The sequence below is a fragment of the Peromyscus californicus genome, unplaced genomic scaffold, assembly GCF_007827085.1.
Source record: "Peromyscus californicus insignis strain IS unplaced genomic scaffold, ASM782708v3 Scaffold_13__1_contigs__length_99412109, whole genome shotgun sequence".
In the NCBI taxonomy this organism is placed as follows: Eukaryota; Metazoa; Chordata; class Mammalia; order Rodentia; family Cricetidae; genus Peromyscus; species Peromyscus californicus.
The window spans coordinates 98,006,740-98,021,639 of NW_026294424.1; the positions used below are offsets into that span (position 1 = coordinate 98,006,740).

Here is a 14,900-nt window from a genome sequence, read left to right on the forward strand (position 1 = left end):
AAACTATTATTTTTTAACATACATACATTTTTAACTTTCATGTCTATGTACCCATTCACTTTCCAGTCATATGTGGACATCTTGCCAGTTTGAGAACACTGGTGGTCTTTTTTCTACATGGGGTTATGCATATTCACATACAGATGAAACTCAAATTTTTAATTTTTGAAGTATATAGCACAACAAAAGCCATATTATCAGCCAAAAGAAGCAATATGGTTTAAGTTTATAGTTAACAAGTTTTCAAAATTCAGAGGGGCAGGAGTGGTGTTTGTTTTTTAAATAGGGAATTATACTTTAATATTATAGACAGAAAAATACTGTGGGTAAATCAATACTGATGTATGCTACATGTGAATAAATTAGTAACTGACCCCTCACCTGGGTCTGTATTCTTACCTTAAATGACACATCAATCTGATTTTTGATATTTTGAATTACAAAGCCTTCGACACCCGAGTGGTGACTTGTATTTAATAAGCACCTTGAAAGCATAATTATAACACATAAAATTATATTAAACTGCAATATAATTAATGATAAAGTTTACAATTCAACTGGACCTTATATAACTTCTAAGAATATAAAATTCACAGTGAAGACAATTATCAATGTGGCCAGCTAACTATAAGTCATCTTAACAGTTTTTGCTTTCACTAACTGGTAAATTTTATGTACAACTGGGTTTTTTTTTAAAAAAAAAATTTTTTTTAGTGTGTGTGTACTTGTGTGTAGAGGCCAGAGAACAATAGGTATAGGTGTCCTGTTCTATCAGGTGTGTGTGTGTGTGTGTGTGTGTGTGTGTGTGTGTGTGTGTGTGTGTGTTCTATCGGTCTCCTTATTCTTTTGAGACAGGGTCTCTCATGGTCCTGAGGCTAGGCTGGTACAGCAATCCTCCTAGTTCCTGTCCCTCTAACCTCCCCACCCAGCATTGGGGTTAAAGGTGTATGTGATCATGACCATCTTTGTTGTTGTTGTTTGTTTTCCTTGAGACTTGGTGTCTCTGTGTAGCCCTGGCTGTCCTGAAACTCACTCTGTAGACCAGGCTGGCCTTCCTTAAACTCAGAGATCTTCCTGCCTCTGCCCACCAAGTGCTGGGATTAAAGGTGTGTACCACCACCGACTGGCTACATGCCTAGTTTTTCATGTTGATTCTGGAGATTTGAACACGGGTTCCCATGCTTGTGAGGTGTTCTTACCTACTGAGCTACCTCCTCAGCCATCAAATAAGAAATTTCTGTTAAAGCAAATTCTAATCTTTTCATGCATATAATTATAATTTAACATGGCAAGAATGGAGACCAGTATAACCTAAAAACTTTCAGAACTGTTCCCTATAAAAGTAGACTAACCCTGGCTCACCTGATGAAGGAAACCTGGTGGCAGTGTTAATGGCCTACGCCTTCAGTATCCCCTAAAGGCTCGTGTGCAACAGTCCTGGTTCTTAGCTGGTGGTGGCATCTTTAGGAATAGGACCTCATAGGAGGAAAGTAGGTCACGAGGGGCATGTGCTTAAAGAAGGTACTGGGACGCTAAACCTTTCCCCCATCTGTGCCTGTGCTCCTGGCCATGACGAGTGAGGTAACCCTCCTGCTGCCTACACACTCCCATGATGCTCTGTCCCAAAGTAACAGAGCCACCTGCACAGACTGAGGCCATGAGCCCATGATGGGAAGCTACCAACAAGGACTAAGGAAAAGGGATCTACTGACAGAGTACAGTGGAACAAAATAAGAAACTTGGTATAAGATCTAAAGGCTAGGACTGTGTAAGCCAGGCCTGCCTCTGTTATCAGAAGTGAAGGCTAGGACAGGCTTGAGGATGCTAGTACTAGGCTTGAGGATGCTAGTACTTTTAGCATTTCAATATTGCTTAGATCAGTTTGCAGCTCATTCTTAGTACCTACAACATGGTAAAGCAAGCTAAGATCTACAGGCTGACTTTAGCCTGATGTTTATGCCAGTGTTGTTAGAATACACCCACTTCCTAATATAAGAACAGTGGAATTTCCATGCAAACTGTATGTATGGCCTTATAAAGCCTATTTATTGCTTAGCCTAAAGTGTTCTAGTCTTTAACTCTACTAGTAAGATCTAAGAGTAACTTAGAGTGACTGACCTGTCAAGTTACAAATCTTTGTGGCACCCTCAGTTTCAATTATAAATAATGGAAGATTATTGAACTCTGTAAAGTTCTAGCAGGAACAATCAATCTCAGTTATTCTTTTTTTTTTTTTTGGTTTTTCGAGACAGGGTTTCTCTGAGTAGCTTTGCGCCTTTCCTGGGACTCACTTGGTAGCCCAGGCTGGCCTCGAACTCACAGAGATCCGCCTGGCTCTGCCTCCCGAGTGCTGGGATTAAAGGCGTGCGCCACCACCGCCCGGCTTTTTTTTTTTTTTTAAAGATTTATTTATGTATTATGTATACAGTGTTCTGTCTGCATGTATCCCTGCCCAGCAGAAGAGGGCCTCAGATCCCGTTATAGATGGTTGTAAGCCACCATATGGTTGCTGGGAATTGAACTCAGGACCTCTGGAAGAGCAGCCAGTGTTCTTAACCTCTGAGCCATCTCTCCAGCCCACCCTCAGTTATTCTTTTAAGACTGCTTACGTTTACAGTATTTTAATCAAACTAAAAATTACACAATGCTATTCACATAATACACTTTATATGTTTCCAAAATCTTAATAAGCTGATTCTTTAGCTCTTACAGATACTGAACAATAATGTACAAATAGCGTACCTTCAAATAACTACATGGCATTAGTAGGTTTTGATCAGCCACACACTTAGTAATTAGCCATGGGCTATGTTTTGAAATGTCTCCTAAAAGCTTATGTGTTAAAGACTGAGTGCAGCTGACAGACTTCTGTGAAGTGATTGATTAGATCCTGAGGGCTCAAACCAATCAATAGATCAGCCCTTGATTGAGTCATAATAGAATGGTATTCTAGAGAGATGGAAACTAGGAGGTCGACCCTCATGCAGGAAGTAGGTCTCTGGAGGCATGCCGTGAAAGGGTCTATCCTGTCCTTGGTCCTTCCTGTGGGGTGAAGGGCTCTGTTCCATTATATCCTCCATACACCTCCTCCACATGAGCTCATCTTACCACAGGCCCGCAGCACAGGACCCAGCAAGCACAGACAGCACACTGAGCCCAAATAAACCTTTCTCCCTAAGTTTTTTTCTCAGTTATTTTGTCAGGGCAATGAAAAGTGCCTAGCTCACCAGCTTGATACATACCTAAATAATGTATATTTGCCTTGTGAATCCAACTTGTCAATATACAGCTGAAGCATAGCTAAACCTTTTTTCCTCTGAAATGAAACAAATAATACTATTACACAAAACATTTAAAATTAAATTATTTATTAAAATTTCTCACTGTGACTCATTAGTTAGTCCCCAAAATCACACATACCAATGTCTCAATGGGGCAAAGTGTCATTACTTTGACTAAGCCCTAGAAATAAAGAAAAAAAAATTTAATTTAGATATAGATTCTGACTCCAAAGAAAGTTAAATTATTACTAGATGCAAACTAAACATTGAGAGAAAAGAGGGCAGAGAAAGGAGACATACAAGCTAAGGAGATGTGCTCCTCTGGCCTTCACTGTTACGTCTACGGCAAACTAACTATAATCAGTTTTTTACACAACACAAAATGAGATGTGACTAAGTGTGATTTTAAAGTGAATGGTAATTTTCAATTATGTATAGAATAACAAGAAAAGGTAATCACCAGGCAGTGGTGGCGCATGCCTTTAATCCCAGCACTGGGGAGGCAGAGGCCACGCCATGAGTTTGAGGCTAGCCAGATCTACAGAGCGGTTCTGGGACAGCCAAGGTTACACTGAGAAACCTTGTCTTGAAAAAACAAAACAAAACAAAGAAAAGGAAATCAAATATTCAGACGTATAATGCATTCATTAAATATAATCAAGCTTATATAGTAGCAAAAGACGCTCCTTTCTATTTAAATATTAAGAAATATCTACACTCACAGCTAAAAACCTACATAGCAAATGAAGAGCTCAGGCAGGTACACCATAGAAGGTCAACAGGGTGGAGACAGACTGAGTGTGTAAGTCAGGAGAAGGTCAACAGGGTGGAGACAGACTGAGTGTGTAAGTCAGGAGAAGGTCAACAGGGTGGCGACAGACTGAGTGTGTAAGTCAGGGGAAGGTCAAGCGTTTTGCTTCCCAGGGCCTTCCATTATGCCATAAACTAGGATGGTCGCCAATAGCTGTTTAAGTATAAGTTAATTCTAGGAGTTGGGGGAAACTCACAGAGAATAAAAGTATTTTAAAGTATAAATTAATCAAAATAGAATTTAAAACTCAGTTCTATAGTCTTACTAGCCATATGTCAGGTAGTCTGCCTTTTGTCATGGCCAGCACAGATGACAGACCATTTCCATCAGCACAAAAAACTCAACCAGAAGCTAGAGTAGCACTTGCAGAGGCTGAGAAGGAAGGGAGAGGAACCGCAGGCGTATGTTACCATAGCAGAGTTCAGAATAGGCAAGGAGCTGTCTCAGTATTTGAATGTATATTCTGCTTACCTGAGGCACAGCAAGAAAGCTCTTGATTTCTAAGTACTGATAAAGTAGGCTGTTGTCTTCCAGTCTCAATAAGCTATTCTCCAGAAGTTCCTGCAGGTGAAAATAATGCACATACATACAAGGTGAAGCTGACAGTGATATTTGTTATTGTTACTATTTGTAATGCTCGCAAACAGGTTGGTAAGATGGCTCAACAGAGAAAAGGGCACACACACACACACACACACACACACACACACACACACACACACGTACAATGGTAGCAAACAAATCTTACCAATCCTTTGGAGAAAATAGACTGTTCTGTTCTGAAAGAAAACATTAAAAGTTATCACTGTGGTTTTATAATTTTTAAGAATGTTCCTTACTTTAGGAGAAACAAATAAAAATTGAAATACAAGGTCTTTTATAGCTGGAATGACTGGTGCACACCTATAACACTAGCACTTGGGAGGCTGAAGCAGGAGGATCTAGCATTAGACACCAACCAAGGCTCATTGCAGGACTGTTTCAAAATTAATTAAATGATATGTATGTTAAGGAGAAATTCTGTTGAACAATCAATCATACTCCTTTTTGTTGCTTTTTGCCACAGGGTCTCAGGTAGCACACCCTGGCCTCAACACTTGGTGTTGCTAAGGATGAGCTTGAACCCCGATTCTCCTGTTCCCACATGTTCCCTCCTGTTCCCACAGTTCCAAGGACTGTTCAATGTTACAATTTAATCCTGAGATTTCATCTAAATGATCTTACCTTTGCAGAAACACGTCAATGTGTTCCATGTTCATCTGCAAAAGGTATGATGGGCTAAAATAGGAAAGAATAAAAAAAGGTGTTTAGAATCAGCAATTTCTTCTCCTCAACCACTGATAGTGGTCAAACCCAGGGCTTCACACATGCTAGATAAGAACTCAATACTGGTCTCCAATCACAGCCCCAAAATCTCTCGCTCACACACACATTTAGAAATTTTATACACATTTGAATTCTGTTCTCCCCAGAAAACACATGTTGGAGTCATAGCCTCCAGAACTCAGAATTTTGGAGTTAAGGTTTTTATAGAGTTAAAATAAAGTGAGGTCTTTGGGGTGAGCTCTAATCCAGTACCTCATGCCTATTCAAAGGGGAATTCAGGGGCTAGAGAAATGGCTTAGTGGTTAGGGGGCTACACTGCTTTGGAGAGGACTTGAGCTCAGCTCCCAGTACTCACGTCAGGTGGCCTACAACCGCGTCTAATGCCTGCCCCACTTCAGATTTCTATGGGCGCTGCACTCACACTCACACACCCACAGACAGACACAAATAAACGTAATTAAATCTTTTTTTAAAAAAGGAAATTTAGAGTTGCATACAGGAAGGATGATGTAAGAATGTGAAGGCAAAGACTATCAAAGACCCAAATGCCAGAGAAGCATGGGAGATTCTTCTTCCAAGCTGTCACCGGGGAAGAGGGAATTTCAAGTGAAGAGTACCCTCGTCAAACTGGCCTGTGACTACGTCTGTTAGAGATTACTTTGATGTGGAAAGGGCCCAGCCCACTCTGGGGAGCACCATTCCCTAAGTACATGGGTCTGGGCTGTGTTAGAAAGCTGGCTGAGCATGAGCTACTAAGTGACTGTCTTAAAGAAGGGCTCCTGCCCCGATTTCCTTCAAAGATGTAAGCCAAATAAACCCTTTTCTTGGAAAGCCACTAGAATAGAATCCCAACCCTCAAAAGGAAACAACTTTCTGACACTTTACCCACATAGTCCTGCCTCTAGAACTAGAGTAATGTTTCTTCATTTTGACAGCGTTTTGTTGTGACAGCCCTATTGATTTTAAAGGCTATTCAGTTTACACTTTCAGTAGTATGTCGGCTATGGGCTTGTTGCATACAGTCATACAGCCTTTATTAGTAATGTATGACCCTTCTATTTTAGTTTCTTTGGGGTTTTTATCATGAAGGGTACTGAATTTTTTCAAAGGATTTTCCTGTATCTAACAATCACATTAGACAATCATGTGATATTTGTCCTTGAGTCATTATAAGCATGTCCTGTGTTAGGTTTACTGACGTATGCTGAACCACTTCTCATATCTGAAATAAGACTGACTTGTATGATCTTATTATGATACCGAAGAATTTGCTTTGGAAGCATTTTGTTGAGTATTTCTAGAACTAAACTAAGCAAGGAAGCTGGGTTGTTTTCTTACTTTTGTTAATTCTGTTGTCTTTGGGGGATTTTAAGAATGTGTTAACTGTGTGCAGGCCTGCACATGGGCACAAGCACATTATGACACTGATGTGGACGGCAAAGAACAACTTTCTGGAGTCAGTTCTGTTCACTTTAGGTCCTAGGACTCCAACTCAGGTAGTCGGGCCTGGATGACAAATGCCTTTATCTACTGAGCCATCTCCGTCCATCTCCATGAGCTCATCTCTGGCTTGTTTTATGTTTGTTTGTTTTCTTTTGGTTTTTCGAGGCAGGGTTTTCCTGTGTAACAGCCCTGGCTGTCCTGGAACTTAGCTTTGTAGACCAGGCTAGCCTTGAACTCAGAGATTCGCCTGCCTCTGCCTAATGCTGGGATTAAAGGCATGTGCCACTAAGCCCAGCTATTTTGTTGTTTTTAATCAATTTTGATATTTAGTTCAGACTCCCTAGAATTCACTATGTAGCCCAGGCTGGCCTACAATTCATGATCTGCCTCAGCCTCCCAAATTCTGGGATTACAAGTATCACCACACCTAGTCAGTTATCTTTTTTCTATAGAATTCTTACCTGGTCTCGGTATCAGGATATTATTATTTTAGAAGAATGAATTTAGAAGCACTCCTTCCCTTTTTACTTCTGGGGTAGTTTAAGGATAATTTGTGTTAGTTCTTTGAGCATCTGGTAAGATCAGGAGTGGATCTGTACAGCCCTGGGCTTTTCTTCATTGGGAGATGTTTTGTTACTGATCTGTTTAGGTTCTTAGTATTGCCTCAGTTCAATTTTGGTAGGTCACAGATGTCTAGAAATGTACTGATTTCTAGATTTTCCAATTTATTAGACTATAAGTTTTCAAAATAATTCATAGTGATCCTCTGGCTTTCAGTGGTGACATCGCCACTTTGTATCTAAATTTCATCATCTTCTTATGTTAGTTGGGTTAAATGTCAGTGAACGTATTTGTCTTTTCAGAGAACGTGCCCTCTCACCGACCTCTTGTATTGTTCTTTTAGACTCCACGCCATTTCTTCCCACACTGATACTTAGTTTCATCCAATAAATTTGTTTTGGGCTAGTTCTGTTTGCCTGAGACTTTCAAATACATCAAGAAGTTATTTACCTGACATTTCCCTTCACATTAAACAAGATTTACTTTACTTTTATTTATGTGTATGTACACATGTGTGTGGGTGCCCAGAGGCCAGAAGAAGACATAGAATACCCTGGGGCTGGAATTAAAAGTAGTTTGGGAGTGACCTGACATGGTGCTGGGATCAGAACCATTGGTCCTCTGAAAGAGCAGCAAGCACTTTCAACACTAAGCTAGCTTTCTAGCCCCTTATGATTTCTAATTTAGGCACTTACAGCTACAGACTTCCCTTTCAGAACTGCCTTTGCTATATCCTGAAGTTCATGGTAGGTGTCTTCTGTTTTGTTTTGTTTTCCAGTTGATTCTAGAAGTTTTAAATTACCCCCAGTTTCCTCAATGATACACTGATGGGTCAAAAGTGTGTTATGTAATTAATCTCCAGGTGTTTGCCTATTTTCTATACTTTGTTCTGCTATTGATTTCTAATTTTATCACATTATAATCTGATAAAAGATATTCTTTTTTTTAAATTTGGTTAAGACATGTTTTATGGCTTAGAATGTGATTTCTTTTTTAGAGAAAGTTTCACAGCTGCTGAGAATGTATATTCTGAAGACGTTGAGGTCTAATAAGCTTGGAGCTATGACATAGCTTCACTAACATTCCTGTTAGTTCTTCTCTCTGAGTGCCCTGTCTACTGACGAGACTGGGTGCTGAAATCTACCCCCATTAAGGACTTATCCTGCTTATAGTACTGTCTGTTCTATGAAATTATATGTATCAACATTTGTCACATATATATTTATAATTATTACATCTTCTTAATGGCTTGTTCAATTATTTTGGCTTGGGGTCTATATTGTCAGATACACGAACAGCTAGTCTAGCTTACTTTCAGATTCCACTTTTTTAGAATACTATTTTCCATACTTTACGTCTATGTGGGATTCATCAATTTCTCTTCCTCTGTCCATCTGTCTCTATTTCTTTGAGACAGGGTCTCACTGTGTAGCCCTCGTTAGCCTAAAACTTACTGTGGATGGCCTTGAACTCACAGAGATTTGCCTATTTCTGCCTCCCAAGTGCTGAGTGTTTCTTAAAGATAGAAAATAGTTTGGGACCAGAGAGATGGTTCAGCAGTTAAGAGCACATATTGTTCTTGCAGATGACCTGAGTTGGGCTCCCAGGACCACCATTTCTAGGGGGAATCTGTAACTCTGGTCACTTTGGGTACCTGCATTCACATGCCCATATGCACACATACACACAATTTAATTTTTTTTTTTTTTTCCGGAGCTGAGGACTGAACCCAGGGCCTTGCGCTTGCTAGGCAAGCGCTCTACCACTGAGCTAAATCCCCAACCCCTAAAATGTTTTAAAATGATAGGAACTAGTTGGATATCACTTTAAGCCAATCAGTTGATCTGCATATTTTATTTAGAGGATTAAGACAGTTTACATTTAGGGTTATTACTGAGAGGTGCTAATTCCTGTTGTTTTCTTGATTAAGGTACTGTTTTCTTTTCTTTTCTTTTTTTTTTTTTTTTTTTGGTTTTTCGAGACAGGGTTTCTCTGTGTAGCTTTGTGCCTTTCCTGGATCTCGCTCTGTAGACCAGGTTGGCCTCGAACTCACAGAGATCCGCCTGGCTCTGCCTCCCGAGTGCTGGGATTAAAGGTGTGCGCCACCGCTGCCTGGCACTGTTTTCTTTTTAACTTAGCTTGTTTTGGAGGTTTAGTGATTCTCAGTTGGTCCTCTGTTTTTCTTGTGACTTATTCTTCCCCATGCTTCTGTGGCTGTCACTTCCTTCTCAGTGTGCAGGATTGCCTGCTGCACCTCTTTAGTGCTTGCTTAACGGTCCTGACTTACTTTAGCTTGGGATGAGCTCTCAAGGTCTTTATTTCTACCTAAATCTTGCTGGATATAGTAAAATTTTTGGAAGCCATTTACTTTCAGCCTGAAATATATCATTCCATGATCTTGTTTGTCCCCTTTTGCTGGGGGGCCTGATGAGTTTCTGATGAATTTGCCTTTGGAAGTAGCTTGGCACTCTACTCTTGCAGCTTTTTATATTGTTTTTTTCTGTTCACTTAGTGTTTTAGCTAAACTGTCCTATGGAGAGTTTCCTGTATGGCCATTCTAACTGCCTCCTGTGCTTGGATATAACTTTCTTTCTATAAATTTTATAAACCTCATTAAAAACTTAAATTCTCGGGCATTTCAATCACTTCACTATCTTTGGAATTGTCTACTGAAGTGATAACTTCTGTGGGCCTTTTGAGCTGGCTTCCTCTTAAGTCTCAGGCTCCACCAGTCTCAGTCCCTATTCCTACATGGAGTGTTGGAAAATGGTACAGGAATAGAGTTGTGTAAGAAGTCTGAGTGCTTGTGAGAACACTCCAAGAGAACAAGACAAGAGTCTTGTGGCCTCAGTTTCTTCAAAACATGGAATTGTTCTTGGAATGTGTTTTCCTGCTTTTCCCGGTTGTAGCGGACAGGAGTGAGTTTACTTCAGAACACTCATTATTGTTTGCTGGTGCATTCAAGTAATTGTTTAAATTACCCTTTATATGCCTCTATGGATAAACATTTTTTTTTTTTTTTGCCACATATGGCTTGTCCTTGGAACTGTGCACAGCTTGAATTCATGAGAACTTTACTTAACCCTCAGAGTATAAACTGTTTGAGGCTCTGAATAAACTTAGATGTTGCATGAGACTTTAGTCCGCCTCATTTATTGGGTCCATTCTCCCAGGTCCCACTGCCTCTAGAGCAGTGACAATGGAGGACAGCAAACAGGCCACAGTAATGACAATAAACCCACAAATATTTAATTACAGAAGAAAAAAACTGAAAACAACTATACTCCCAAAATAAGGATAGATAAGAGTTAGATGTCTAGAGGGTTAGAATTACAAAGTTGGAAGTATAAATAACTAATAAAAAAGAAGAGAACAAAGAAGGTAAGAAAGAGGATTGTAGGAAGAGCAGAAACACCCACAGGATAAAGGTGGAGAAGTAATGTTGAGGGAATGCAATACAGCATCTCGATCAAATAAAGAAACCCATCCTTCCTATCTTGCTGAGCGATGGTGGAGTCTTTGCTTCCCCTGGAGTCCACATTGCCCTTCCTGCTAGCCACACATGCTACTGTCACTGCTGCTGGCCTAAACTCTTGCCGGTGTTCTCCATGGGTTAGCCCAGCAACCTGGCAAGTTGAACCTCCTTTCATTTTTCCCCTGCCAGCTGAGACTAAGAAGCACTTTGTGGGTGCTCTTCTACCAGAGGGGTGTGGCGAGGGAAATGCCAAGCAGCAGCTGTGTTTCCACCAAGGTCTGCAGAGCTCGGACTGTAGAAAGCATCTGCGCTGGAGGAGAGGAGGCATGGCCACTGAGTGACCCAGAACACCGGCCACACTGTCCTGTCTGCACCCCAAGCTTATATCACTCATTGCGTTTTACTCCTCAGAGGTAAAGATGCAGTTCCCAGCTGTAAGTCCCCTCTGCTTCCCTCTGCAATGGAGCCTGTACTTCCTATTTCTTAAACCTATGTCCCGTGATCTGGGTTCAAGTCAAAATCAGCCTCTTATGCCCATGGTGATTCTCAGAGTGGCTGTTCCTTTAGTCAGCAGAGAGGGTAAGTCTTTAGCACTCAACAGGTTTAATAATTTTGGGGCTCTTTCCCCCAGCTGAAAAGTATGACCACAAGATCGCTCAAGGTCCCCTACAGCATCGGTGAGCAGAGTAGGAAGCATCAGCCCCACTTCTCCGGCTGTTTGCTGTGTAAATCACGGATCTCTAGACTGAATTTGTTATGCAGAATGCTACCCTCTACCTATGGGGCTCACAAGGCGCTCCTTCTCTTCCTCTTACAGCTCCACTGGGGAAATTCTCCCATCCCAGCCATTTTGCCTAGTACTTAATGTTAGGGTGTACTGTTTCCTGTATAAACCTAATTTTCAGTATGCCTGGATTTCCTCGGTCTCTGTCTGCTGACTGCTGCAGCACTCCATGCCTTTTCATACCACCCACATCTCCCTGCAAGCCATACACTTAGTTGATGTCTTTTTTCACACTACTGGAGATACCCGGAAATTCTAGGCATCTCTAATCAGCCATCTTCCAGTGTACTAGTATGTTAATATACATGTCTGGATATTCAATAAATCAAGAGTTTAATATTGACTCTTACCTTAAGACCATTGGAAGCTGATCAATACCGATGCCCTGAACAAATACTAGATATGTCAGAGAGGCCACAGAGTCTGCCCATTGTCTGTCTTCCTCCTCCTCAAATCCAAGGTAATCCCAAGTCCTTTTTCTCCTTCCATGATTAAGAATAATTTGTGGGACAGGGTGTCCAATTTGTGATAAAAATCCCTGTGAAATGGGTTTAAAATAAGGGAAGCTATTGGCAAATAAACTATATTATCACCTCCTTATTCTATATTCACACCCATATAATCCCTCCTCTTTGAAGGTGTATAGAACTTGTGATACTTGTCTTGAATATCACTCCCATGATTAGATTGTCGTAAATACCAATAGTGAGTGTAGTGGTTTGAATATGAATGGCCCCTAGGCTCATATATTTGACTGCTTAGTCATCAAGGAGTGGCACTACTTGAGAAGGAACAGGAGGTGTGGTCTTGTTTAAGTAGGTGTGGTCTTATTGGAGGAAGTATGTCAGTGGAGGTGGGCTTTGAGGCTTCAAAAATACAAGGCAGGTCTAGTGTCTCCCTCTTCCTGCTGCCTGCATATCTGGATGTGAAATGCTCAGCTGTTTTTCCAGCACCATGTCTCCCTGTGTGAGGCCATGCTCCCACTAGGAGGATAATGTACTAAACCTCTAAAATTTTAAGCAAGCCCCAATTAAATGTTTTCTTTTCTAAGAGTTGCCATGGTCACAGTGTCTCTTCATGGCAGAACAGTGACTAAGGCAGTGAGGAAGTCTGCTGGTATAATGAAGGTCTCAATCAGTTGATTTTGAGTTATTCAAAAGATTGCCCTGGGTGGCCCTGACATGTTCAGGCAGGTTTTTTTGCTTTGTTTTATGTATTAATGTATTTATTTATTTTGAAACATCAAAATAAATTTTGAGACTCAAAATAATTAACGATACACACATGAATGAGTTTTGTTGACAGCCAGACTATCTGAGTGCTAGATGGAGGGCTTTAGAGTGAGCTAAGCAAACCATTTCAGGGAGCTGGAGAGATGGCTTAGCAGTAAAGAGCACTGGGTGCTCTTGCAGAAGACCCAGGTTTGGTTCACAACACCCACAGGGTGGCTCACAACCATCTATAATTCCAGTTCCAAGAGCTCCAATGCCCTTTTCTGGCCTCCTTGGCTACTGCACACATATGGCCCACATTAAAAAAAAAAGAAAAGAGACACACTTTGTAATAAAATAAAATGAGTAAGTCTGAAACACAAATGAAGCTGGGCATGGTAGTGCATGCCTTTAATCCCAGCACTTCGGAGACAGGCAAGTAGATCTCTGTGAGTTCAAGTCTTGCATGATCTACATAGAGTTCTAGTACAGCCAGAGTTATATAGTAAAACCCTATCTCCAAAAAACTAAAAATAAAAAGAGAGAAAGAATTTCAACATGAAAAAAATGTAAGTGCTTCAGGCAGGGTGGTGGTTGCCAGGCAGTGACAGGGCAGAGGGTGAGAAATGAGCGCTTCGCAAGTACAGACTCCGGGGAAAGACAGACTCTTGAGGTGACTGTGGTGGCTGCATAACAATGTAAACCCACCAGTGCTACACCTAAAACTGCTTAAGATGGGGCTGGGTGCCCATCTCGAGGATCCAGGTTCAACTCCCAGTACCCACATGCTGGCTAACAACCAAAGTATGATACTCTCTTCTGGCTTCCACAGGTACTGCATGCATGTGTTGCAGAGACACACATTCTCTCTCTCTCTCTCTCTCACACACACACACACACACACACACACAAAATCTTTAAAAAATACTACTAAATCAATAGCAATGATTTATATTATAGTATTAAGAGAAAAGATACACAGGAATATATATGATATAACTGTTCAAGACCTTATATGTATATATACATTTTCTTATTTATTAACATATAAGTAGAAACATTTGGAAAGCCTTGGATAATGAGATTATTGCTATTTAATTTCCATCCTGTTGTTTATCTGTGTTCTAAAAAAGCTACATGTTGCCCTATTAATAAATTATCAATTTAAGTGCTCATATGAAATACATCAGAATATAGCAGGATAAATTTAAGATTACAGCGAATATTATAGCAGATTAGACTGGCTGTACTTACTATTATTTCACATGCAAAACACCGAAAAGGGTCATTTCCAACTTCTTCAGACTGTTCAAGGAATTGTGCTGTCAGCAAAGGGCATTTCAAGCTTTTGAAACAACTAAGGCATAAGAAATAGGTAATTATGTCGTCGGCACTCCTGAAACATAATCTAGTTCTTCATATCTAGCTTTACGTGAAAGATAAGCACTGCATGGCTTGTTCATCCTCTAAAATCAGGCTGAAATTTAATTCATCACAACAGTATTAAGAAGTAGGACCTTTGAAAGGTGGTTAGGCCAGGAAGGCTCAAGTCTCATGGGAAGGACTATGCTGTTTTGAAAAGATGAGCTCAGCTTACTTGAACTTGCTACTCATCCACCAAGTCTTAACACCCCAAACTTAGACTTCCTAGTCTAGAACTGCATGCTAATATATTTTTATTATAAATCACCTAGTTTTTTATTACCGTAGCACAGATGGCCTAAAGCAAGCATCAATAATAATGTGTCTATAAGACATAATGAATCCTTTCTCATTAGTAACAGTCAAGGGGAAAACATGAGAATGTCTTGGTAGGCTCCATATGCTGAGATTCAATTCCGTTTCTAGACCATTCTCATTGTCTCTGAAGGTCTGTCTGAGGACCAGTACTCATCTTGGATAGTACCTATCATCTGTCCAAGGAAAACTCAAGACAGAAACTTTTTTATAAAGTTATATTCACTTTTTTTCCTTTAGTTTTTTGAGACAGAGTTTCTCCGCGTAGCCC

At 40.5% G+C, this 14,900-nt stretch overlaps 1 protein-coding gene across 3 annotated transcripts in view; it reads right to left on the reverse strand.

Moving 5' to 3' along the window:
• Positions 1–14,900, reverse strand: part of Glmn (glomulin, FKBP associated protein) — a 38,595-nt gene that overhangs the window by 10,279 nt on the left and 13,416 nt on the right. For all 3 annotated transcript variants that reach the window (XM_052735687.1, XM_052735685.1, XM_052735686.1), the window contains exons 7-14: positions 14,147–14,249; positions 12,032–12,219; positions 5,317–5,370; positions 4,841–4,871; positions 4,564–4,653; positions 3,421–3,462; positions 3,243–3,316; positions 400–484 (exon numbers count right to left, since the gene is read on the reverse strand). In XM_052735687.1, coding sequence (XP_052591647.1) covers positions 400–484; positions 3,243–3,316; positions 3,421–3,462; positions 4,564–4,653; positions 4,841–4,871; positions 5,317–5,370; positions 12,032–12,219; positions 14,147–14,249 — 667 coding nt within the window. The remainder of the gene's footprint in view (positions 1–399; positions 485–3,242; positions 3,317–3,420; positions 3,463–4,563; positions 4,654–4,840; positions 4,872–5,316; positions 5,371–12,031; positions 12,220–14,146; positions 14,250–14,900) is intronic.